This window comes from Equus caballus, chromosome 21, assembly GCF_041296265.1.
Source record: "Equus caballus isolate H_3958 breed thoroughbred chromosome 21, TB-T2T, whole genome shotgun sequence".
Classification (NCBI taxonomy): domain Eukaryota; kingdom Metazoa; phylum Chordata; class Mammalia; order Perissodactyla; family Equidae; genus Equus; species Equus caballus.
This window is the reverse complement of record NC_091704.1, coordinates 39912120-39936671: the sequence shown is the minus strand read 5'-3', so window position 1 is coordinate 39936671 and position 24552 is coordinate 39912120. Positions and strand designations below refer to the sequence as shown.

The window sequence follows — 24552 nt, the reverse complement described above, 5'->3', positions numbered from 1 at the left end:
TGAGATTCAAGTCATACCCTGTCACTAACTGGGAGAAAGCCTTTAAATTTTCCAAGCCTCAGTCGGCTATGAAATGTCACCTGGTATACAGCTCTCGTCTGTGTACCAGGTGACATTACATACCCTTTCAACTCCAAATATTATGATTCTAAATTACTTAGGGGGTAAAATTAAAGAAAATTGTTTATATTCTCTCTCTTCCACCCATGAGCAGAAATATTTGTTTGAAGATTGTATTTTTAAATCATTTCTTGTTATTGAGGTTCATTTAGGATTAGGTGGTTGTTACTACGTTCAAAATCTCACTCTGTTAGAGTCCCTTCTACGTATCCATTGAGTTTTATGAGTGCAGCCATGTAGACTATTTTTTTAAAAATTCTGTATACTTTATCTAATATCTCAATTTTAGCAAATTGTAGTGTTTGAGTAAGAGTAACAGAGAAAGGAGTATATTTTAGTGAAATAACTTTATTGTGGTGGTAAATTATTAAACAGCTATCTTCCTGTATGTTTAATTAGGACAGCTGCGTAAACAAAAGAAAAAAATAATCACAAGAAATGAAAAAGAGTCATCATTTGTCCTCCACTCTCTCTCTTTTCCTATATCTCTTCCTGCCTTCCTCTTTCCCTCCTTCCTACCTTGTTGCCTTCAATATATTTACATTGCTCTGCTATCTCAGGTGCTGTGGGCCCAGAAATGAACAAGGCAGACAAAGTTCACGCCTTTGCGGAGCTTACATTTTAGTAAGTGTCCATTAATTCTATTTTTAAGTTTAATACTTGAATTTTTTCATAGAACCATGGTTTTCAAAAATTGGAGGGGCGTTGTGCTTTTAGTAAGAAGCACACTTACTCACTGAGTCTCTGAAATGCCTGTTCAGACAGGGATGTTAAATGGGCGGTTCAAAATTTTCAGGTTGCTTTAAAAACTAAATTGTGGAAAATACAAGTGAAATTTGGGTAACTCAACACATCACCTTCTCTAGCATTCCACTTGCCAGTGCCTGATGGCTGGAATAGGCTATTTTAGACTAGAGAGTTATGTAACAGTAGGTTGTTAACCACGTACGATCTATTTCAACACTTTGTGAGATCTCGCTTTATTTTAACCATCTTTTTGTCGGTTCAATTTTGTAAAGTAATTCAGAAACAGCACTGAATCTTACTGCAATAATTGGTATTTTGACTTTGAAACAGACTGCCCAACAAATGTTTAGTCAGATCAATCATTGACAAAATAAATAAATAAAGCGCATTAAGCTCCACCAAAGGGCATGGATTGATTTTCAAGTTTGTGGTAACTTGTTTTCACTATTTGAAGACTTAAGGTTGCAGTGGCATTTTTGATTTAACCTGAGATTTCCTTATTCTGTTCAGATCTAATCAAAGATGTTGGGTTGAATCATATTAAGTGGACAATTTTGTGAGTCAAAAATAGTTGACTATCGCAGTTTCATAGGATCCAACCAGATACTGCGAATAGCCCAAAATGTTTCCACTTTGGGGCGGACTATTAGAGGATCAAATAACAGCTGTTTACTGACAGATAAGGGTTTTACAAATGTCCTCTAATATGTTTGAAGCACTTATAAACTAATTCTGTGAAGCAAATCTTAATGTTGAGACTGAGATCTGTCTATCTATGTCTCTTTCAACATCTCCATTTCCCTCCCCATCTTTCACTATATTTTTAGGCAATTATTTCCAATCCTGGATACGACATCAGAGTGAGCTGGGGGACTCAAAAAGAAAAAGCCAGAATCACATGCCCGACCCCAGATATTCTGGATCAGGAAATTAAGGGAAGGGCCTGGGGGTGGGGGTGTATATTTTTACTTCCCGGTAATTTTATCTTGTCTTAAGAATATAATTTGGTAAGTTTGAGGGACACTCTGTGACCCATTTGAAACTGAACTAATAATCTAGTTATAAAAGGAATCTGTTTTATTCTCTTTTTTTCTTACATGTTCATATCAGTGGATCGTGCCGAACTTAACCACTAGGCCACGGGGCTGGCCCCTAGGGTTGACATTTTTAGATATATGAAGATTTAGGGAATATACCTTGCATGTATCCTACCTGAGGAAAATATAAAAATATGACAACTGAATGAGAACAAGGATTTCAAGAAAGAGAAGATGAGAAAAGAGGAGACAGTGAGGAGTAAATGGGATATACATATATGCACACACATATACATACAAATACATATATAAAATATAACACAAATGTAAAATACAGACTATTAACTTTGAATTTACGTGTTATGTGAAGAATCTTTAAATAGAGAAGACAAGAGTCAGAATAAAAACAAATAAATATATATAACATAAAAACAAATACAAAATGATACCTATGAATAGCTTGGAACACATACGTTTTGAACTATCTCAATAAAACTGAGGGTTTGGAGGTCTGTGATCACGGTGGTGGGGGAGTAGGGAAGTGAATGTGTTCTCAAGGACTCAAGGAAACAGTGAGGATGGGAGGTGGGGAATAGGTAAATAAAACATCTTTTTGGGGACTATAGACATTACTTCATGTGACAGAAGAAAAACACAGGTTTAATTATGCTCGTTAACTAGAGAAAGGTAACTATAATCAAAATTTCAAAGTTTAGTAGAACTTCCAAAATGACCAAAAGGATAAGAGGGAGGAGATAGAAATGTGACAAAGACAGAAAAAGTAAAGAAACAAGAAATAGCAACAAAATGAAATGAGTAGAAAAATTAAAGATGGAAGAAATGTGATCAAGTGTTTCAGTGAGTATATTAAATGTGAGTTGGTTGAATTTCCCTAGCAAAGGCCTGAGACTGTCAGATTACACTCAAAAAAGCAAAATTCTGTTACTTGCAGTTTATAAGAAATAAACCTAAAACAGTAAGACAAAGAAAAGTTACAATAAAGAAAACACAACCCTAAACAGAGCAAAACGCATGCAGACAGGGAGCATCATTATACATATTACCTCTATAACTTTTAAAGTGAGATACAACAAGAACAAGACATGAAACTATTTAAATCTGTGTTAGAAATCTTACTGATTTAATGTGAAAACTCTCCCCTTCTCATTGCATGATTGCTGGAATTGGCATTAATTTTTAGGAAAGAATAAAAAGATCAAGAACCACGTGTATTACCTTTTTGTGGGAGGCTTGAATAGCTTGTTTGAAGGCAGAGCTATGGGTAGAGATTTCACTTCTTTTTGAGGAATAAAAAACAGGGAAATGAAAATTGCTGCTCCCTACGCCTGAAGCTGAGGCTTGTTGATTTTCATTCTTTCCAAGGGGAATTAAATCCTTGTAGAAATCTGTTTCCAAATCATCTTCTTTAGTTTGTACCTGGAGAAAAATCCATATGAAATAAAACATAACTTAGGAAATACCAGAGCTACTGTGAAGATCTGATGCAAGAATCGTTCATTCATTTATGCATTAATAAATATTTACTGAGGACTCGTTTTGCTAGGGAACAAGGAATAATGTTAGTCCCTGCCCTCAGGGAGTCAATAGTTTAGTTAGGAAGAAAGACAATCACAGACACTTAATTCAATGTGACAAGTGTTGTACTGTCAACGGGATTGCCACAAATATACAAAATCCAGAGAGGCAATACCAGGAAAAGCTTGCTCAAGGAAATGACTCCTAAACTGAGAGTTACTGAGGTGATAAGCAACGAGGACTATTTTCAGTCTGCCTATTAATTTGATGCAGTTTGAGTTTAATTTAAGGTATCTTTCAGAAAATTGAGGGCTAGAAAAGGGAAGGGTAGGTCCTGTCTGCTCTGGTTCCATTCCCATCCCCTTAGCTTTATTCAATGTTGGGCATCAGCACTCTACTGGCCATGTCTACAAGGCAGAGGACAAAGAATAGATTGGTTCTGCCTGGTGGCGGGTTATCAGTCTTCACTGACTTAGTCTGGGAAGAAGAGAAAAAGCCAGTGGGACTTGACTTGAGCTATGAGTAGAGCAGGATGTTTTCCAACTACAAGTTAAATCCCTGTTATGGTTATATTGGTAAGAAGACAACAATAGATACTTTTTTAAGTTGAAAAGTAAATTGATCGAAGAGTATTTCTTTATGTTCAAGATGCTTGTCTGGTTTGCAATGGAAACAACCTCTTCTTGTTTTAAAATATTCAATATTAAAATGCACTGTTAGGCAAACCACATGTCACGATTAAATAGCCTGCAAAATCAGTCAAAGAAAGACAAAATAACCCAGTTGCAAGAGTCTTGCTCAACAGGAAAATACGGTCCAAAATTCAGTGTTACTTTCAGATATTGAAGTGCCTGCTGGTTAGCATTTAAAACGTCCACATTTTGTTTTTTGGAAAGTATTGTATTTTGAAAGTAAGCTCATTGATTGGTTGTTTAGGAGCTAGAAAGCATCCTCCAACATAACAATATTATATGTAAATGTTTGGGTTTTAGCTCTGTCAACAAAGCCTATTCAATACTGTACATCGTAAGAGTAGTACCATCTTTGACAGGATTCCTGATTTTATTGTTTCTTTGGAAAAAAGTATCTTCTGAGCTCCTATTCAGGGTACCGGCAAGACCTCTTCCACCTCCCTTGGTGTTGGTGGGCCCTGGGGTTAGCAACTTCTGGATCTGAAGGGAGACAGCGGGTAGTTTCTTTACCTGGTCAGAGGCCCCTCCTTACTCTTGTCACTTCTACCTCCAGGCAGAGATGGGACTTCTCAGGGCCAGTCTTCCAAAAGGTGTTGGAATTTGGCAGTTCCCAAGGACATTTCCCACACTCATTAATATGTACATTAGATGGTTTTAAATTGAGTTTATCAAATTGGAAAATACCTATAGTTATATGTATATAAAGGTTTTTTTTTAAAAGGAAATGTTGAATGAATGTTTCTGAACTTTTACTATCCATAAATATCTCAGAAATCATTAGACCTTCAGAAATGCTCTCCAGCATGTCAAATTTGTAGGCATGTATGTCACCATTAAAATCATGTCTTTCCTGTTTCTCTTACCATAAATTAAATGAAGTAGATTGTTTACTTTAGTTCGACAAGTATGGAGCACTTACCATGTGTAAAGCACTGGGCTAGATTCTGGGAGTAGGCATGATACTGCTCATTACCACTTGGGAGAACAAACAGAAAACCAAACCAACTTATAAGATGGGAAGGAAGATAAGCAGAGCTACCCCCAATATATTTAGATTCATCTTGATTTTTTTAGAAGCAGGCACTTTTTTATGTCTAAATTTTGTGGTTACCTGAAAGAGCTATCTACGATAGGAGAAAATTCTGAATAAATGGAGCTATTTATCTGTGTGGGTATATATCACAGCTGTATGTTCACTGCAGAAAGCACAGACTCTGTGACACCAGCCCTGATATCAGTTTCCCTACATTAAACCCAGCATATATGGGGTTAAAACCAAAAGCACTCCTCCACTTCCTCTGCTTCTCTAAGTTACAGTCATATGTAAATGTCAGTTTTTTAAACCTTTGTATCCCTGAACTTCACAGGGCAAATAGAAGTTATGAATGGTTAGAGCCCAGGTGGCCTCATGCTAACATTTTGGCTGCTTTCCAGTCCTTTGAAGTTTTATTACAGGGAAACTGATATCCAGAGACTATCAAGAAGCGGAAGCTGGGGACTGGCTGGGTGGTGCAGTGGTTAAGTGCGCACATTCCACTTCGGTGGCCTGGGGTTCACCAGTACAGATCCCAGGTGTGGACATGGCACCACTTGGCACACCATGCTGTGGTAGGCATCCCACATATAAGGTAGAAGAAGATGGGCACAGATGTTGGCTCAGTGCCAGGCTTCCTCAGCAAAAAGAGGAGGACTGGCAGTAGGTAGCTCAGGACTACTCTTGCTCAAAAAAAAAAGAAGCTAAAGCTTCCCACACCCCAGTTCCTTGGCTTCCTGGCACCATAATCCACCATCCACTGTGGAGGCAGACAATGAAGGATATTCACCTGTGGATTCCCTTATCTCACCATCCTCCTTCCTACAAGCAGCCTCTCAAGGCCAACCGCAGGCTGGTGGGAAGGCACGAACCAGCAAGGTCACGTGCTTCCCCTCCTCTACCTAAAACCTTAAACAAAAACCCTACCTTTTTTCCTTTGAGCAAGTGGATCTGAGTTCTAACAAACTCCCATCTCCTTGTCTGGCGGTCTTTCCTTGTCATAAACCTGGTGTTCCCATTTTTATTTTGGTATCTTTCTTGTGTGTCAGGTAAAAGAACCTGTGTTTGGAGCCGGTAATATCCAGAGTTTGGGAAACCTCGGCTTGAGTCTGTAATCCACTATTTACTAGCTGTTTGACTTTGGGCAAATTAGTTATAGTACTTTTTTCATCCGTAAATTGATGATAATAACACTGACCTCATTGGGTTGTGGAAGGACTAAACACCAATGTATAATAGGTGATAAAACTGTTCATTATCTTTTTATCCTGTCCCTTCATTCATCACTAATTTTACATTGGAAATTCAGCTTTTAATCACCATTGGCCTTGGAGTGCCGCCATGATAGGCTGTCATACCTCAAAGTTGACACTTTCCAGATTGGCCGGAACACGGTATGGATTACTTGCTTTACTGCTTTTGACAGTTTTACATATTCCTCCAGTGAAAGAGTTAGCAAGGACTTCTCCTCTGGGCTCTCCTGCCAGAAAATGAAACCTAGAAACAAAGTAATTTTCAAGAATTCAATAGATGTAGAGCAATCTTTAAAATTTACCTTACTTATATGAAAGAAATTCTTCTTTTAGACACTTTTGACTCATGACGAATGACTTGAAGGAAACCCCATTTTTTCTAGTCTATAGTGAAGCATCCAGAAAGGGCTGGAAGCCAAAACTCAACCCTTTTGGCTCTGTTAGATCTCCTTATTCCACTCACTTAATTGTTGTCGGCTTCCAACATGAAATAAAATTTGAGTTTATAATTATTTCATGACTTACAAAGCCAGTGCAAACTTTGGAAGCAGATTATGAAACAAATGATCACATAGTTAATGCCATTCTGGGTCCACTTCCTTCTGTATGGTACAATAAAGGAATTCTCATAGAGAGTTAATAATGAGATAGTAATAGCAATATTTTAATAGAATGGTAATAATATTACTATTGCTTTATTAGTAACTGTAATAATATTTAAAATTTATTTAACAAACGCTTACATACTATTACTATAAGTCAAGCACTGCTTGACCTATATTTAATATTTATTATATTTATTTAATATTCATTATAACCATGTGATGTAGGCATAATTATTATACCTATTTTGCAAAGGAGGAAGTTGAAGCACACAGAGATTAATTAGCTTTCACAAACCAAGTATTTAAGAAATTGTTTTGTGGTAGATGAAAAACTTCACCAGGGTGCTAATAGTTTTCCAAATTCTTATAGGTATTTTTGTTCTGTGAAAAAAGGAAGTTTTTTTGACAAAAATTTTGGTAATATTGGATTACATGTGATGAGATAATGGAAAATATATCTAACGGTCCCTGCTCCCAGTTCCTGGCGCAGAGTTCCTAAAATTCTTGTAATTTCCTGAGTGAGAAGAGCACCAGCAGCATCTTTTGTTCTAATATTGGTCTTGAACCCTAGTTCCTGCCACAGGGCTCCTAAATCCATTGGAATTTCCTGAGTGATAGCAGTGTCTTTTGTTGCAATGAGGTGACTTTTGGTGGGCTCCTGGATAACGGTGGGTCGCCAGAAAGACCAAGCCATGATTAGAAGCTTGGCTTTTGCAGCTTCACCCTCCATTCTCCAGAGAAGGGAGAGGGCTGGAAATGGAGTTAATGATCCATCATGCTTACATGATGAAGCCTCCATAAAAATCCCAAAAGTACGGGGTTCAAAGAGCTTCCGGGTTGGTGAACACACGGAGGTGCTGGGAGAGTAGTGCTCTGAGAGAGGGCATGGAAGCTTCACTCCCCTTCTCACATATTTTGCCCTACTCAGCTCTTCTATCTGGATATTCATCTGAATCTTTTATCATATCCTTTGATAATAAACAGGTAAACAGTAGCTAAACTGTTTTACTGAGTTCTGTGAGCCACTCTCAGCAAATTAGTCAAACCCAAGGAGTGAGTTGTTAGAACATCTGGTATGTCAGAAGCACAGGTGACAACCTGGACTTGAGCGTGGCATCTGAAGTAGGGGGCACAGTCTTCTTAGACTGGGCCCTTAACCTGTGGGATCTGACACTGTGCCCAGGTAGATAGTGTCAGAATTAAGTTAAATTGTAGGACACCCAGCTGGTGTCAGAGAGAATTGCTTGGTGAGAGAAAACCTCACACATCTGGTGTCAGAAGTGTCATGAGTATGGTAGTAGTGTGAGAGTAAAAGAGGCACACAGGAGGAGAATTTGTATGCGAGTTACATCTCAATAAAGCTGTTAAAGAAAGAAGTGATTCCTGTGGGTTCTGTAAGATGCACCTCATACTCAGCTGCAAGCATAATTTGAGGTTCATTCGCATCCATATTTGAGTTTGTATCAATAGGTATCTTAGGGACGAAGTATGAGAAGCTGGTCTGGGAAGAACTTTCTAAACTGCTTAAGTTAGCGCAACAGACACAAGTGTTCAAGACATTCATTTTTGTTTTCCGAGTTAAGTGGGATCAATGAGGGAAAAAAGAACTGTTGAACTCAGACTACCACATGCTGTTTACTTATTGTGTTTGTCGCAAACAAGAAAGGGCTTGAGAAAAATGGGTCCCAGTTCGTAAGGAATCTGTGAAGGTAGCAGCTGCTTGCAGAGAGCCTGAAGACAGGATTTTTGTGCACGTGGCTCTATCAGAGCATGCCTGAGGACTCTTTTAGGTGTTAAGTAAACTATGCAGCAATTTTCAGCTCTATTCTTTCTCCTTCTGTCTGTGGTATTGAAATTGACTTTAAATATTTTGGTGTTTCAAATACATCAAGGCCTTTAATATTTTAGTTTTCTAAGTTGCTTTTATCTAATTTGACATTATGTGTCATATCTTGTAACTTTTTGAATAAAAAATTATATATATAAAAATATGCATTTGTGTGCATGTATGTATGTGTGTGTGTGTGAGTGTGTGTGTATGCATTTGTACCTTAGCTGAGCGTGAGAAAAAACAAACAGTATGCTATTATTGCCTGATTCTTCCTTCAAGTTTTAGACCCGGTGACTGATGTTGGCAAGGTAGGAAAGTTGGTACGTCTTGTTAAATTCTTTCTTGGAGAGATGCCATTTAAAAAGAGGTACAGCCACCCAGGAAGCTATCTTTTGTGGGTAGACATGTGTAGGAGAGGGGGCAGAGATTCTGAGGCCAGCAGATTAGAAAGAGATTCCAGTAAGCAGTTCTCAAAACTCCCAGTCCCTGGGGAGGCAAGCAGAGGACTGGCTGTCCTGGAGCCAGCAGGTTTTGCTCATTTCTGAGAATCCTTGGAACAACAGCTCTGGTTGGCAGAGGGCCACATGGTCCTTCTGCCAAAGTACACACAGCATGTGGTCCTCCCCATCTGCAACTCTAGAGTCTAGACCAACTGAACAAGAGGTGAGTTTGGAATGTCACCCCTCATCAATCAGAACAGTAGAAAATGTGATTATCAGTGGGAGTTTTTGGCTGAGGTTTTCTTTCCGGGGAAGGAAAAAGAAGGAAACCATTTCTGCACATTGATAAGATGTTGTTGAAACACCCTCCTTGAAATCAACTCTAATTAGGAATTCTTAGGGCAGAACTTCAAATCGGTTCGTAGCTATCCAATATACAAATAAGGAAGCAGCAGCCCAGAGACATTCAATAACGTGGTTATGATATAGTGAGTTAGTGCAGAACTGTGGCTAAAGTCTGACTCCCCTTCCTTCCAGACTAATGGCTGTTCCATTTTACCGCTGTCCTTGAGTTTGTCCTTGAGTTTCTGGTTTTTATTCTAATCAAAAGAGATTGTATTTGCAACTGTTGCTGTTTGTCTTTTGTGCCCCAAGGTTTCATATTATGCCAGCCTGGCAGCATAAGTAAAGACTTAAAAAAGTCCAATGCAAAGCAATAAAAGCCTATAGCAAACTACTCGCTTTCTGCCCAAAAATTGAAGGGAGAATTCTTAACCATGGGAACAGGAGAGTACAGGAGATTATCTTTACTTATTTTTCTTATGCTTCCAACTAAGGCTAAGCTCTTCTGTGTTCATTGACTTCTCTTATATTTCCTAAAGTTTTCTAAGACATTGGCTCAGTCTAATGAACTTAGAATCCTTTGTCAAACCTCCAATGTCCTCATGATCTAAAATAGGAACATTAGAATTTCTGAGCACTATTCAAAGATTGAGAGGGTTGTGTGGTCTACCAAGGTTTCTTCCAGTATGTTTCCATTTCTAAAGCAGATGTAGTCCTGAATCATAATGAGATGGTGGAAATAACCTGGGTTTTGAAGTCTGGATTCGAATCTTGGTTCTACCTTTCACTAGTTGGTAGATTTGGACAGGTTATTTAAGCTTCCTGAAGCTCAGTTTCCTGGTTTGTAAGTTGAGCGAGTAGAACTCAAGGGTAACACAGGTCTGACCTTCTGCCTTTAAACTGTACCGGAGTACCCATGCATCACACAGGCCATGTGAGAGGAAGCTCGGACCCCCTAGCCATGGTCACTTTACTTCTTGCTCTCTTACCTTTTCACACCATTGTTTTTTTTTTTATCACCCTCTTTTCTTGTTTGCCTAACTCCTTTCCTTCTGGCTTTGTCTCCCATTGTTAATTCAGAGCTTGCCTCTCACTCCTGAAGATGGTTTTGCTTCTTTAGTGTTTTGACTTTTAATAGAGTCACAAGCATACTTTTCTGATACCCTCGACCTCCATTATCAGTGAGAAACTGCACTTCTCTGAGTGGTTACTCACCCATTAAAGACCCAGTCCCAGGAATCCGCCCTAGCACCTCCCAGCTTGGCTGGCCTCCCACCACTTTACCCTCATCCACTCCAGAGCTGTCAGAAGGATATATGAGAATTAAAACAAACAATATTTATGAAGGGCCTGTAACATTGCTGGCTAAACTAAGTATGAAAGTGCTAAGTTCTTTTATTCCCTAGGGGTGAGGATCCTGGCCACATGCTGCCTTAACATGGTAGCCAAGTGTCAAAGACAGGGCTGGTGGAAGTAGTAAGAGGATAATGAGGAAGATGGACAATGATGTGTCTCATTGTTTCATTGCTGCTTCTGACTCATTAGATCTGAGATGCCGCTACTGCCCAAAACAATGAAAAGATATTACATACCCAGTGCCCATCAACTGGACACTAGGGATGGGATCATACTTCCGTGAGCATACTGCTTTTTTTCTCCCACAATTCCTTTCATCTGAGTTGTCTCCACAGTCATTTTCTCCATTGCATTCTAACTTGCTGGCAATGCAGCGGCCTGGTCAAGAAAAACAAACAACAAGATTGACAACAAATGGTCAGTTATGAAAGCAATTATTGATTTGAAACATGCAAGCTTTAAATTTCAAGAGAAACTTGAGAGCAAGTTTTCATTATTTTTGGTAAAGATTTAGGAAATATGGAAATAGAGTGAAAAACTGATATTTTCCCTTATTTTTTAGGATAAGAGTCATTATAGAATTATTCAATCCTCATTGTGCATATTGTCTCAAGTAAGAGAAACAATTCTAGAACCCCATTTTCACTGCAGTAAGCTTATTGCAGAAATCATGTTCTGTAGGAGAAAATTAACAGTAGGTTCAGAATTTGTTTTGATTCAGGATAGCAGACTCAAGGTCACTGTTTTTATTCAAAAAACTATAATTTGACACCTACTCACAACCACAGGTACAAATAATACCATGGCTGAATCTCTAAAATTTTGTGTTGAGTGAAAGAAACCAAACACATAAGAGTCATGCCATGTGATTCCTTTAACTGATGTTAAAGAGCAAGAAGAGTGATTAACTGGAAAGAGAAAAGAAGGAACTTTTTAGGTTTACGGAAATTTTCTATATTAGGGGTTATTTACATGAGGGTATCCATTTGTCAAAATCAAATAGCACACTTATCTGTGTTTACTATATATAACTATACATCTTTTATTGTATATATTTACTATATATAATTATTGATCATGATTGTTTTACCATATATAATTTACTATATTTAACTATTTTTTGGACAAGTTAAATGCCTTGGTACTACAGCATTAGGTAGCAGGTTAAATGAGTAAATTTAGAAAATAGAACAAACTCCACATACTCAGATAATTCCCATCCTTTTTAAGCTTGCTGAATTTCATAAGGATCCTTGGAATCAGTGTGTACCCACATATTACGGAAACTGAAATGCCTTAGCTACTATGTACAGTGACAACCCCTCTCCTGTCCCTCAGCTTCTTGCCGATAATCAGAGATGCTAACATCTGTACCATTATGTACAGGTCTCACTGGCAATGGTTAAATATTTTACTCAAGATTATCTGGTTAACTATTTTAAGTTGTGATCAGCATCTCATTACAGCTATGCACGACTATTTTGAGCAACTAAAGTGCTTGGGGAGATTGGGTATTCTGTTGAATTAAAGGATTTTTATTAATAGAGAGTTCCCCAGAAAGCATTTGGTTTCAACTGTTTTAGTCAATAATCTTCACTAAGTAGAGTGTAATGAAAGTAATTAAGTCCTCCTTTGATTATTTAAAACCTTGCATTGTATCCAGACCATTCCTATAAGGAATTAGAGTTATGGGCACCACAATCAAACAAGACTGAAAATATAGAAGGAATTGAGTTTCTGTCACTACAAGACATAATCTGAAAGATGCTCTGTTTTTGAAATAGCACATCTCTAGTTTTTTGTTTGTTTGCTTTTTTCAGGGCAGAACAGAATGGGTAATTTAGTTTGAAATAGAGATGTTTTTTTCTAAAGAATAAAAAAGAACAAATATTACATTTTTAAGAAGTTTTGAACCTGGCACTTACAAATTTAATCAAAAGCTAATTTTTGATATGATTATGCAAAAAGAATCCCATTTTGTGAGTAGAGGAATACACATGCAGGGTACAGTTCTCACCAACCTAGCTTTGTGAATGGGTATCAGACATGTTAGAATACAAGAGATTCTATCCACTTGGTACTTCTAGGGGTATTGGAGATGACCTATTAGCAAGGGTATGGATCAAAGCAGGAGGACACCTCTTGAGTAATGTTTATGAAAGTGTGGCAGGAGTGATATAGGTCTAACAGGGCATAGCTGAGAATGATTCCAGGCTAATGGAAACTCAATGAAATAGGAAGCACAGGGGAGAGAGACTGTAAGCCGTGAATACGTCCTATAGCAGAGAAGGAAAGGGAAAGCGGAAGGGCAGTTTGGATAGTGCAGGATTTGCAGAAGTCAGCGTGTTTTAGCCAGCACACACGTTTGTACATTTACAGCAGGAGCTATGTAATCATTTAGAAATTGTACGAGGTTTTCCTACTTACTTGAACTGATTTGTGTTACTGCAAGAGTTTATTATTTTTACTACCAGCGGCAAATTCTCTAGTCTTAATGCTTAAAATTGTGATTTTGAGAGAGCAGTTGGCATAGTACACGGGGATTAATCTCATGGGTAATTCTCAAAGGTCCATGTATACATTAAAATAATATATTTAGTCTTGGGGGACTCTGACTAGCAATCATGAGGGAGGAAAGGGAAGAGGGGAATGCTTTAGGATAGAGAGTTCTTTGTCAACTGAGGGCCAAACATCATCCTAAGTCAGACAAATGATGATCCATCCAACCTTTTATTCCCTTTGAGAGTGGCATTATTGGACGTTTTTAGAAGAGCACAGTAGCATATCACCTTCAGTGGAATATTTAACAACCAATAGGCCACGGCACAACCCAATGAGAATGGATGCCAACCACCATGCCAGGGATTAACTAGTTAGTGGCTGGGTCCTGGGAAGGTCTAGGTATTCCTGGGGAAGGGATCCGGACAGCAGGGTAAGGGTCACTAAGAGAGCTCTAGGTAGCAACTGCTTACCAAACATTATTGATGCATTTCAGTAGTTGAGTTTTTTATCACTTTCTGTGGGGATTTTGCTGATGAACTACAGATAAGCCATGCTTACACCACTAACTTTCCTGAAATCACTCATTATGAATTGACAGCCCATTGGTGTTTCTCAGGCCTTCTCAAACTTGTGAATATTTTTGACCTAAACAAAGCTCTTTTGTAATAAATTTCACAGATTATTTAACCATTGAATAAAGGACTTCTTCCTGGTAATTTGCTCTAAAAACTATCCTTCAAGGTTCAAATAGTTTTATTTCAGTTCTAAATCTTTTTCTTAACATTCTAGATGTATTGCTTAGGTCTGTATTCCCCTCAGCTATTGCCATCAAGACTTTTCTCATATTCCCTCTTTTGTCAACTTGTGAATGACCTTATTCGTGTAGGCATGATGTATATCTCCCTTCCCACATCCCACACTCGTATCTCAGGTTTGGAGGAGCACAGAGGGAAAACCCTGACGCCAACATTCCTATATGACATTCAGAAAAGATTGGAAAAGCTGAAGGGAGGAAGCAAGGAGTAAGAGGAGAAAAACATTAGATCCAAGGTCTGGGGTCAGTTTTCTATGGGATTTGAGATCTGCTATCTTATTATAAATATTTTACTTTTCAATGTATTCCAGACTACACAGAAATGGTATGGATTTTACTCATCTTAGCTCTGCTTTTATGTTAACTTCAAATTGACTATTTAGATAAGAAGTCAGTGAACTATGGCTGATGGGCTAAAACTGACCTGCTGCCTGTTTTCATAAATAAAGTTCAAATGGAACACAGCCGTGCTCATTTGTTTATACACTGTCTACGGGAGCTTTGATGCTACATTGCAAGAGTTGAGTAGTTGCAACATAGACTGCATGGCTTACAAAGCCTAAAATATTTACCATCTGGACCTTTACTGAAAAAACTTACAGAAACATGATCTAGACTGTTCAAAATGATGGCCTTCAAGAGCTATTAAGAGGCAAGAGAATACATATGATTAAGCAGTATATTCAAGATTTGATCATAATCTAATGATACTTAAATATCAGAATTTATGAATTTGAATGAGTATTGGACTTGGGAATGTTGCCACTGTTTAAATCATTTTCAATCTTCTCTTTTGAAATTACCTTTGGAACCATTTGATGGACCCTGAAGAAAATTTGTTAGATCATCTCTAGTCATCCCCCTGACATAGTATCTTAATATTTTATTTTAATAAATTATATTGAAAATCTTTTTAATCCATCATTCCTTTTCAATTGCTTATTTTGATTATAGGTTTATGCATATTAATAGCCAATTTCTAAAAGTAGCTGCCTACTCGTCCTTTTCTTCCTCCTCTTCTCTCCTCCTCTTGCTTTGTAGCAGTGTGGGGACTTGGGCACCAATACTTGATGAGCAAATGAACCAGGTAACTGGTCAAGATGATTATAGTTTGACAGCTATAATTTCACACATAAATAGCTTGGTAATTGGTAGCATAACACCCCCGTCTCCCCATGCTTAAAATAAGGTGGGACTTCTCTATCATGGCTTTTATTGGTAGTCAGTTGGAATAACTCTATTTAGTCAAGTCGTTTTTAATAGAGGCTGAACATTTTCCAAAAGTACATTACCACTGTCACAGCGGAATTTATTCTTGCAGTCAATCTCTTCGATTTTGCAGAGCTTGGACGGAATGCATGGTCGAAAGGTCATCAGGGGCTCCGAACATGGTTGTCCCCCAAACTGACTGGGCTGCAAAATGGATCTAACCTTAAACTGAAGGGAAAGGAGAGAAAGGTGAGTCACGGTCAAAGCCAAAACATATCTGAGAAAACTTGGCTTCTCAATCACAGTAGTGATTTTTCCTAAGTGGTGTTTCCTAAATTAACTAATGACTTTTCCAATTCCATTATTGTGTGTGCTTACGGAAGTCATCACTTCTCTGAGCCTCAGTTTTCCAAACTGTACACTAAAGAAGTGGGGTAAAAAGGATTTCTAAGACTTCTAACTCTGAAATCATATGAAAATAAATAGAATCAAAATTAAATGCAGAAATATTTACTGAGAGTGTCCGAGTACAGTAAATTCTTCCAGGTAATAACAATGGCTCTTCTATATCTCAAGGAGAGTGTGAAGTGATAAATGTGAAAGGATGTGGGGGTTCTTTTGCATAAGGAAGTCACCATGGAAACCAAGGTCGACACATTCTTAACAGCTGAAAAGAGTGAATAGTAAAAGAGTCAGGGAATGATAGAAATATGATAGGATTAAAAAGTGCTGACTTTAAAATCAGAAAAATCTAAGTTCAAAATGTAGCTCCTCAGTGCTATATTCTTGGGCAGATTGCTTAACACCTAACGAGCTATGACATCCTGACCTGAAAAATGGGTAGAAAAACACAATGTGATGTGAAGTTTGAATCAGGTGATGTATGTAAAGGGCCTACAAAAATTTCCCTCAGAGATGGAGTGCTCCACAAATAAGTTTCTTTTTCTTCCCTGATGTGAGAATTCTCATCACCTGCCCTGACTGGAGTCCACATGGGCCACCGCCCTTACAGGAATGAACTTGAGGTGGGTAAATAGTGCAGCTGGGAACAGTAAACAAATTGAGGGACTTTCCCCCAGGGAGAGGGCAACTGGAGGAAGGGCCAGGAGTCAGGCTGTGGATTGACATCCCTCATTTCCATCCGATTTTAAAGCTTGGACTGAAATCTCCATTGTCTAGCCCTTGCTTGTGCTTTCTCAGCTCTCAGAGAGCACAGGCAGTGGAACTCAGAGCTGGGCAGGTGCAATACCAGTACTGGGGACAGAATTTCCTTTTGTTGGTTGCAGGACAGGAAAACATGTAAAATGAATCCTCCCCCACAACTCTCCAAAATTGTTAAACGGAATTTTCTCTCAATGGAAGCTAGGACAGTTTGTTTTCAGAAATTGAAGAAATTCAGCATTTCTGTGATTATTGAGCCTGTCAGGGAACAAAAGCCATTTTATTGTGATTCAGATTTCCTGAATATGCCCATATGGCCCTTACCTGTTTTTCAACACAAGGATCACAATCTGACCAAGGTCCGTAATCTCCCAGGAGGCAGTTGATAGGACAAGTTTGCCAGTTACATTCTCTAGTCTCCTGCTTGGTGCAAAGCTGGTCACAAGAGTTATCCAGATAGTACTGATCTATTACTATTTGTCTATAACAGTAAGGAAAAAACTACTTAGAATGAGTGAATTCACTGGGACTCCAGCCCCATAGGAAAAATATTGTCGAGAATTAACTACAGTGAATAAAAGAAAAGAAGGTTTTCATGGAAAATCAGGCAGGTTGGCATGTGTGCAGTTCTTACCACTCAGCAGAACTCAGGATTGGGTGCATAATTTGTGGGGCCCAGTGCAAAATGAAAACGGGGGGCGTCTTACTCAAAAATTATTAAGAATTTCTAGACAGTGATGGCAGAGCGTTAAGCCAAGCGCAGAGCTCTTCTAGGTGTGGGGTCCTGTGCTACTGACAGGTCACACATCCATGAAGCTGGCCCTGATGGAATTCCTGGAAGGGACTGGATAGGAAAGAAAAGAGAAGAAAGTTCCTGCAAATTGCTTAAAAGATGATAACACAATGTGATAAGTATAATGATTGAGATGGAGTCAGAGTGCTGTGGGGCCAAAGATTCAAACAGAATATGACATGAGAGATAGATCTTGAAAAATTCATATGAATTCTTCAGGCAACAAAGGAAAGGCTATGTGGAGGGGACAGCATATGCAACAGTTGAAGATGGAGGAGCCTGACGTGTCCATGGAGGAGCTTGTGCGCTGGGCCTGAGAAGTGCGTGGTTGAGAGGGACTGGATATTTGTTGCACTTTATTTGGTAGGCAGTAGAGAGCTACTGAGGGACTCTTGAGTAGGGGAGTATTATAAACAAACCTGTTTTTACATACTTAGTGGATGGTTTATTGGGGAAGTCAGTGGGTGATTTTAACGAGACTCACACTACATAGGCAAAAATAGTTTTCTAAAATAGGTCTCTAAAAAGTGCTATAATGGTTAAAACACATTAAATATATGTCTTTCTCCCCCATGTCATGTGAGCATCTCCATGGACCAGAAACATCTAACAGATTTAAAGAAACCGATTTAAAGAAATGTGGGGGACAAGTAGTCTGAATTGGTGAAAAGACTGAATTATTAAATGCCATCAAGTAAACATAGTTTTCTTGCCTTCTTGTGCATGCCAACAATCAAGCTAATAGCTAACAGTGCCACTCAATTGAGGTTCCGTTAGACTCGGTTTAATAAGTAGAAAATTCTCTATAATGAACTCACTAACTGCACGCAAGCAGAGTTATATGCTGATTGAAAAAAAGCTTGAGTGGTGAGTCTAAGTAAGTTAAATAGTCAACTGAAGATATTACACAGATTCCTAATTAAGTTTTTTTGAAACTCTTCAATTTTATGGAGAGAACAAAAGTAGACTTCATTTCAACCTTATATGGAAAAGACCTCAAATTCCATCCAAATTCACGAGTTCTCACTTTAAGATATTGTTTTTTTTCCCATTGCTTAGTGTGGCATTTTTGATATTGCTAACTCTGTCCTCCAGGGTACCCAGGGCACAAAGGAAAGCTACATAGCTCACACTCACCTCCATCTGCTCTGGGTTCCAGAATTGCAGGTCTTTGAGCAGCTAGACCACTGAGTCCATGGGTAATGATCACAGAAACAGGCCTGGCTCTTGTCAATCAGAGCACTCAGCAGGATGAAATACAGGATGGAGTGTCTGGCCATGCCTTGAGAGCCCCCAGGCCCTGAGGAGGAAGGATGTAATACATATCCAACCTTATCGGGGTAAAACTTTACAAGTTATTTTCAATTACAGACTCGAATATGATCTTAGAAAACATCAGCATCTCCCTGCCTTCCTTAAGGCAAGTTAACACCTATAAATTCACATGCTCATGAGTACAAATCCTATTTCTTAGGGTGGGTATTCCCATAGTTACAACCTCCAGGACTAGTAAATTTCTCTGAACTGTTAGTGATAGACTGTAAGACAAAATATGTAGTATATGTTTGTATCCTATTTCATTCCAAAATGGAAATTCTTATATAATCTTATACTTTTCAAAACAGCTGCTCATTTTCTGTGGGTAGTACCCTCAAGTACCTTTCAACTTTGATACTTTTCCGGGACTGAGGAAGGAGTTTGGACCATTCCTCTGGAAGCTTTATTTAGCTTCCCGGCATCCTGGAAACCCGCTAAAGAGAGAGTTCACTGTCCAACTGTCTCTACGTATAGGGTCACAGAAATCAGAGCTGGAATGGATCTTTGAAGCTTCCAGGTTAAGCTCCCTCATTTTATGGATGATGAAACTGAGGCTTAGGGAGGTGCGGGAATGGTGAGGCTACATGCCAAGTAAGAGCCGAAGACTCCACATTCTTGGATGAGGTGCGTGGCTGCATTGAATTTCTAATAACACCAATAATTGTGTTACTGGCTCATCTGGATGCCTAGAGCTCCACCACCCAGGCCACAACAGCGTTTATCCAGCTGTGGCTGCACGCTGGAGAAAACTTTGACCAGTGATTTCCAACGGTGTGCTGTGGAACCTTGAGGATCTGTGAATTATTGAAAGGAATTTTCAAAACCATCTCTGCCTCCCAATATTGTTATTTTGATCTTTACATCTCTAACAAAATATGCAACATGACTAGATAATATAGAAAATGCTGCTGTAATTAATATTTAATTTTTATTTAAAGAAGTAAAATGCCATTCATCTAATTTCTCTATGTCTCAGTTTTATTATCTATAAAATAGGAATAATACTTTTACCTTCTTCATAAGGCTTTTGTTAGGATTCAGTGAGAAAATTCATGTAAAGTGCTTAGAATAACCATTGGCATAAAATCATACCTCAATAAATATTAGCTTTCAAATTAGCAATAACACTTAAAAGTGTTACAAATTTAATTGTAGCTGTTAGTCATGCATTTTTCAAAATTAAGGGCTCCTCAAATTACAACAAGCATCACGTGAAGATAGAAAATATATTTTGATGTTAAGTAAGGTTATTCATATTCAAAGTGATTTAGAAATATGTCCTTAGTCGCTTTTCATCTCACAAATAAAATAGGATCTCCGACCATCTTATCTGAAATTGTAATTCCCACCAGTTTCCTATCTCCTTCACTGCTTTATTTTTCTGTTATATATCTCCCCCTAATGTATAAACTAAGTTTAAATAAATAGCTCCTCTTTCTTTTCTCTTCTTTCACTAGAATGTAAACACCATGGCAGTTAATCTTTTTTTGTCCATTTTGTTTATTTCAGCATTTAGGAGAATGAGAGCAAGCATCGTATATAATGAATAAGTATTGTTGAACTGGTGGAGTGTAGGACAATGTTTAGAAATGGGTTTTAATGAAATCTGAATAGTGTAATTTGGGTCCATAATTATGGCCACTTCTGTAATACTATTTTTTTTTTTTAAGGATTGGCACAACTGTTGCCAATCTTTTTTTTCTTTTTTCTGCTTTATCTCCCCAAACCGCCCCCCGTATGCAGTTGTATATCTTAGCTGCAGGTCCTTCTAGTTGTGGGATGTGGGACGCCGCCGCAATGTGGCCTGACGAGCGGTGCCATGTCTGCGCCCAGGATCCGAACCCTGGGCCACTGCAGCGGAGCACGCGAAATTAACCACTCAGCCACGGAGCCGGCCCTGTAATACTATTCTTAAAATTTCTGTCAGATTAAGGATATTTTCTAGACTTTTGGGAAATGAACTCATCTGTTCAATTGTTATGCATCATTTTAGCAAGAGTGATAGTTTGCAGTATAGCTGGTTTAGCTTTAGTTAGTTGTAATAGTTGATTGAAATAAAAAACTAGGCCTCTTGAGATACAGCTTTACTTTTAAAACACTTGTAATTTGTTTAGTCAGTACACTTCTTATTTATTTGATAACATTTGTTGTGTTCTAAAATATACAGTGGACCGGCCCAGTGGCGCAGCAGTTAAGATTGCACGTTCCACTTCTCGGCAGCCCAGGGTTCTCCGGTTCGGATCCCAGGTGCGGACATGGCACCGCTTGGCAAGCACCATGCTGTGGTAGGCATCCCACATATAAAGTAGAGGAAGATGGGCATGGATGTTAGCTCAGGGCAAGTCTTCCTCAGCAAAAAAGAGGAGGATTGGCAGTAGTTAGCTCAGGGCTAATCTTCCTCAAAAAAAAGAAAAAAATATATAGAAATCTATGATGAAGAAAATTAAGATGGCTTATAATGTAACCAACCAGAAAACTTCTATTGACATTCAAAAAATACAAATAATGTTCCCATATTTGGAAATTTTAAACAGAACAGAAAGAAAAACATAAGGCCTGAGTTCTCTTCTACCTGTAGCCAGAACCTCTCCCCACACATAATCACTGTTTTCTCTTTTTATAGGTAACCAAAAGAGGGAAAATTCTCCCATACATCACCTTACACACACACATGCATGCATGTGGTTTAAATACATACACGAAAAAGAGGAACCATGATGTATGCTATTCTGTACTTTGCTTTCTTCTCTTCAGAGTATACATTGAAGATCTTTCCATATTAATATATGCATATCTACTTTATTCTTTTTAATGGCTGCATAATTTTAGACCATATGGATGTATCATATTGGATTTAACCATTATCCTATTTGCAGACATTTAGTATAGACACACACTGCAATAAACATCTTTGTATTACATCCTAGCATACTTTTGTATTATATCCATTGGACCAACGGGTGTATTCCTAACAATAGAATGGCTCAGTCAAATGATATGAAATTTAAGATATTGATAGATATGCCAAATTGCCCTAACGAATGTCTCAGAGGGTGAGTTTCTGATCATATTTTAATGTGGTCATTTATGTTTCTCAGTTGTGATGAAAGGATATTTCAGTAAAAAAAAAAAAAAAAACTGGATTCATCATTTTATAAATCTTCACTCAAGCCAAGAGTTTGAAATCGGATATAAGAACTGTTTCTCCAATATGCTCAGAAATTAGAACATTTCTTCTTAATAAATCAGTAAGCTTTCTGAACTCTCCTACAAGCTCAGAGAAAAATGCTAGAATAAAAGTGACCAAATCCGTTGACATATGGCTGAATGTGTCCTTCAATTTAAAATGGAATCAACACACGTTTGAGTATCTATTGTGTGCTGCTAGGCGTTGAGTGAAATACAAAGAAATAGAATCCATTATCACTGTCTGCAGAGGGTAGACGGCAACTGAAGATGCTTCTCAGGCTTTTTATCCAAACTTTCTTATCCAACTCATAGACAAGCTACTACAGCCCTAGGCTATTTCAATCATAAAAATCAGAGGCTCCTTTAAAGATTGCTGAGCTTGCCTACTGATTTTAGTTCACTGATAAGTAACTTACCTTTCCTGGTTTTCCTCAACAGCATAGAACCACAGGACATTGGGACAAGACTGTCCAGACAAAATTTAGGCAGTGATCAGACAGAATAGTGTGAGTCCTAATCATCAGACTCAAGTCCAGACTGGGTGGTTTTTCGCTGGCTTCGGGGCCCTTGGGAGCCAAGGCTCCTAGACAATGTGAAGTCTCCCCGTTAACTGCTAGACAGACCACCACCCCATCCCCCCACCTCCAAATTGGGATCTTCTTATACACAAACCACTTCAACAAAGAAACCTAAACAGAGGGGTTTTTATTGTGGTTTATTTATTTGTTTTTTCTTATTAGATTTTAAACAGATAGCTATCTTCCAGAATAATTCCTTCAATTGTAGGCAAAACAGATTCTTAGAGCATTTTGTGGAATCAGCATGTAAATGAATGGGAGAAGTTGAATTACCAGAGATTACCAGTTCTCAGTTCTCAGCAGACACTATCTGTTTTAACTTCCAAAGCTTGGAAAGTATATGTGGTTTTTATTCCAATTCTCATCAAAAACTGCAAGGACAGAATTCTTATACAATATCCTGATCTCTTCTTTGACTATAACTGTTTTGAGGCAATTTGGAAAATGCTATAAATTAAGACGATAACATCAAAGCTTCTTATTTTAGGAGATGCTAATAAAAGAGCTAACTGGTACCTTTTCCTTTTATAACATTTTATTGTTATGAGGAAAAATTGTTTTATGTTAAAAGGATAATTTTCACTCAAATAAAGATAATTACTTCTCTATTTTTTTAATTTCCATGGCCCAGCATATAATATCAAATGGTTCCTTATTTATTCATTTCCAACATCTCTAGGCATTTTGGAGACATCTGAAATTACATGTGGGCATTCGACCCATTACCAAACAAACATGGAACAAAAGAATGTTCAGTGAATAGAGGAAGAAAGGAAAAACCTTCCACTGCAGTATCATGATAGAAGAGCAGCAATTCTGCAGTTTTTTTATATTTGCCATTCCCTCTTGAACTCTAAAAATCAGTGGGCCCATTGAAGATGGCTTTGTGAGCATTTAGAGAATTCTAGCATAGAGTGAAGTCCATCTTATTCTGACCTGTCACGTTTAGAAGTACTTGAGTCACATGAAAGATTCGTCCATAAAGCAGTTCGGCACATCTTACCCGACAGGTTCAGAGGATGCTCTAGTTTGCCCCCAACTGCAGGTTCTTCCTTTTCGTCTCCTTGTAAATGTCTCGAATCCCTTATTTCTTATTGTTTTCTTTTGTGCATGCCCCAGAGGCTCAAGAAATGATATTTACCGTTGCTAGGACAGGCTGGGGAGCCCAGGCACATGACTGGTCCTTTGGCTAAAGGTTATGTTTGCTTTACTTCTAACTGTAGTTTAGCTCATAGAAAAACTTGATCTTAACAGGGTAGCTCTCTGGCAGGATATTTCTTTAAAAGACATAAACCTTTGGTTCTTTTGAGATTTTAGCAAAGTAGTTATTTCTTCTTTTAAAAGAAAGACAAAGAAATGGCTATAATCTGAGTTATGTATTTTAATGCAAGAAAGAGTAAGTTTGTTGGAAACACAATCTACAATTCTGAAATATTAAGGTTACAAATGAAATCATGATGTCACTCACCTTTAAACAGAGTTTGTGGTGTCCGGAGAGCTAATCTGCAAATAGCTGTGGAAACAATAGGTATTCACAATGAAAAGAGTTTATATGAAAATCCAAACAAACTTTCTTTCGCTATTGCTAGCTAACACAAGACAATGCCATTATGTCCCAGAGACCCAACACCACCTAGAGTGTTGTCAAAACAAACGTTCTGTGGAAACTCTGGACTTTGCAAATGATTACTTCAATCAGCAGTAATCCTGAAACTCTGAGCAAGATTTTACACAGGGGCCTGAATTTTCAATGATTTTCCCGTTCAAGAGCTATTGCAATACATATTGCTGTTGCAGGGAAAGAAATCTCTGACTCTATTTTTAAAAACCCTTTAGAATAAATTGCTTAAAATTGCCTTCCCCTTTAGGAATGCGTCCATTTAATTGAAATATGTACAGATTCTTACTTTTTTCTGATTCTAGAATATTTATTGAGGAACATTTAGAAAATATGGAAAAGCGTGAAAAGGAAAATTAAAATCATTTTTCATAAACAG

At 38.1% G+C, this 24552-nt stretch overlaps 1 protein-coding gene across 5 annotated transcripts in view; it reads right to left on the bottom strand.

The window, feature by feature from the left end:
- Positions 1-24272, bottom strand: part of C6 (complement C6) — a 62248-nt gene extending 37976 nt beyond the window's left edge. Inside the window, exons 1-7 of one of the 5 annotated variants that reach the window (XM_014734894.3) lie at positions 24024-24272; positions 18609-18771; positions 17003-17159; positions 15601-15745; positions 11229-11370; positions 6524-6662; positions 3141-3341 (exon numbers count right to left, since the gene is read on the bottom strand). In XM_014734894.3, the coding sequence (XP_014590380.2) occupies positions 3141-3341; positions 6524-6662; positions 11229-11370; positions 15601-15745; positions 17003-17159; positions 18609-18751 (927 nt within the window). In that variant the 5' untranslated portion in view covers positions 18752-18771; positions 24024-24272. Of the gene's footprint in view, positions 1-3140; positions 3342-6523; positions 6663-11228; positions 11371-15600; positions 15746-17002; positions 17160-18608; positions 18772-23491; positions 23787-24023 lie in introns of those variants that run through there. The other 4 variants (XM_070245875.1, XM_001496383.5, XM_070245874.1 and 1 more) reach the window with 4 other exon arrangements.
- Between the last annotated feature and the right edge of the window lie 280 nt (positions 24273-24552).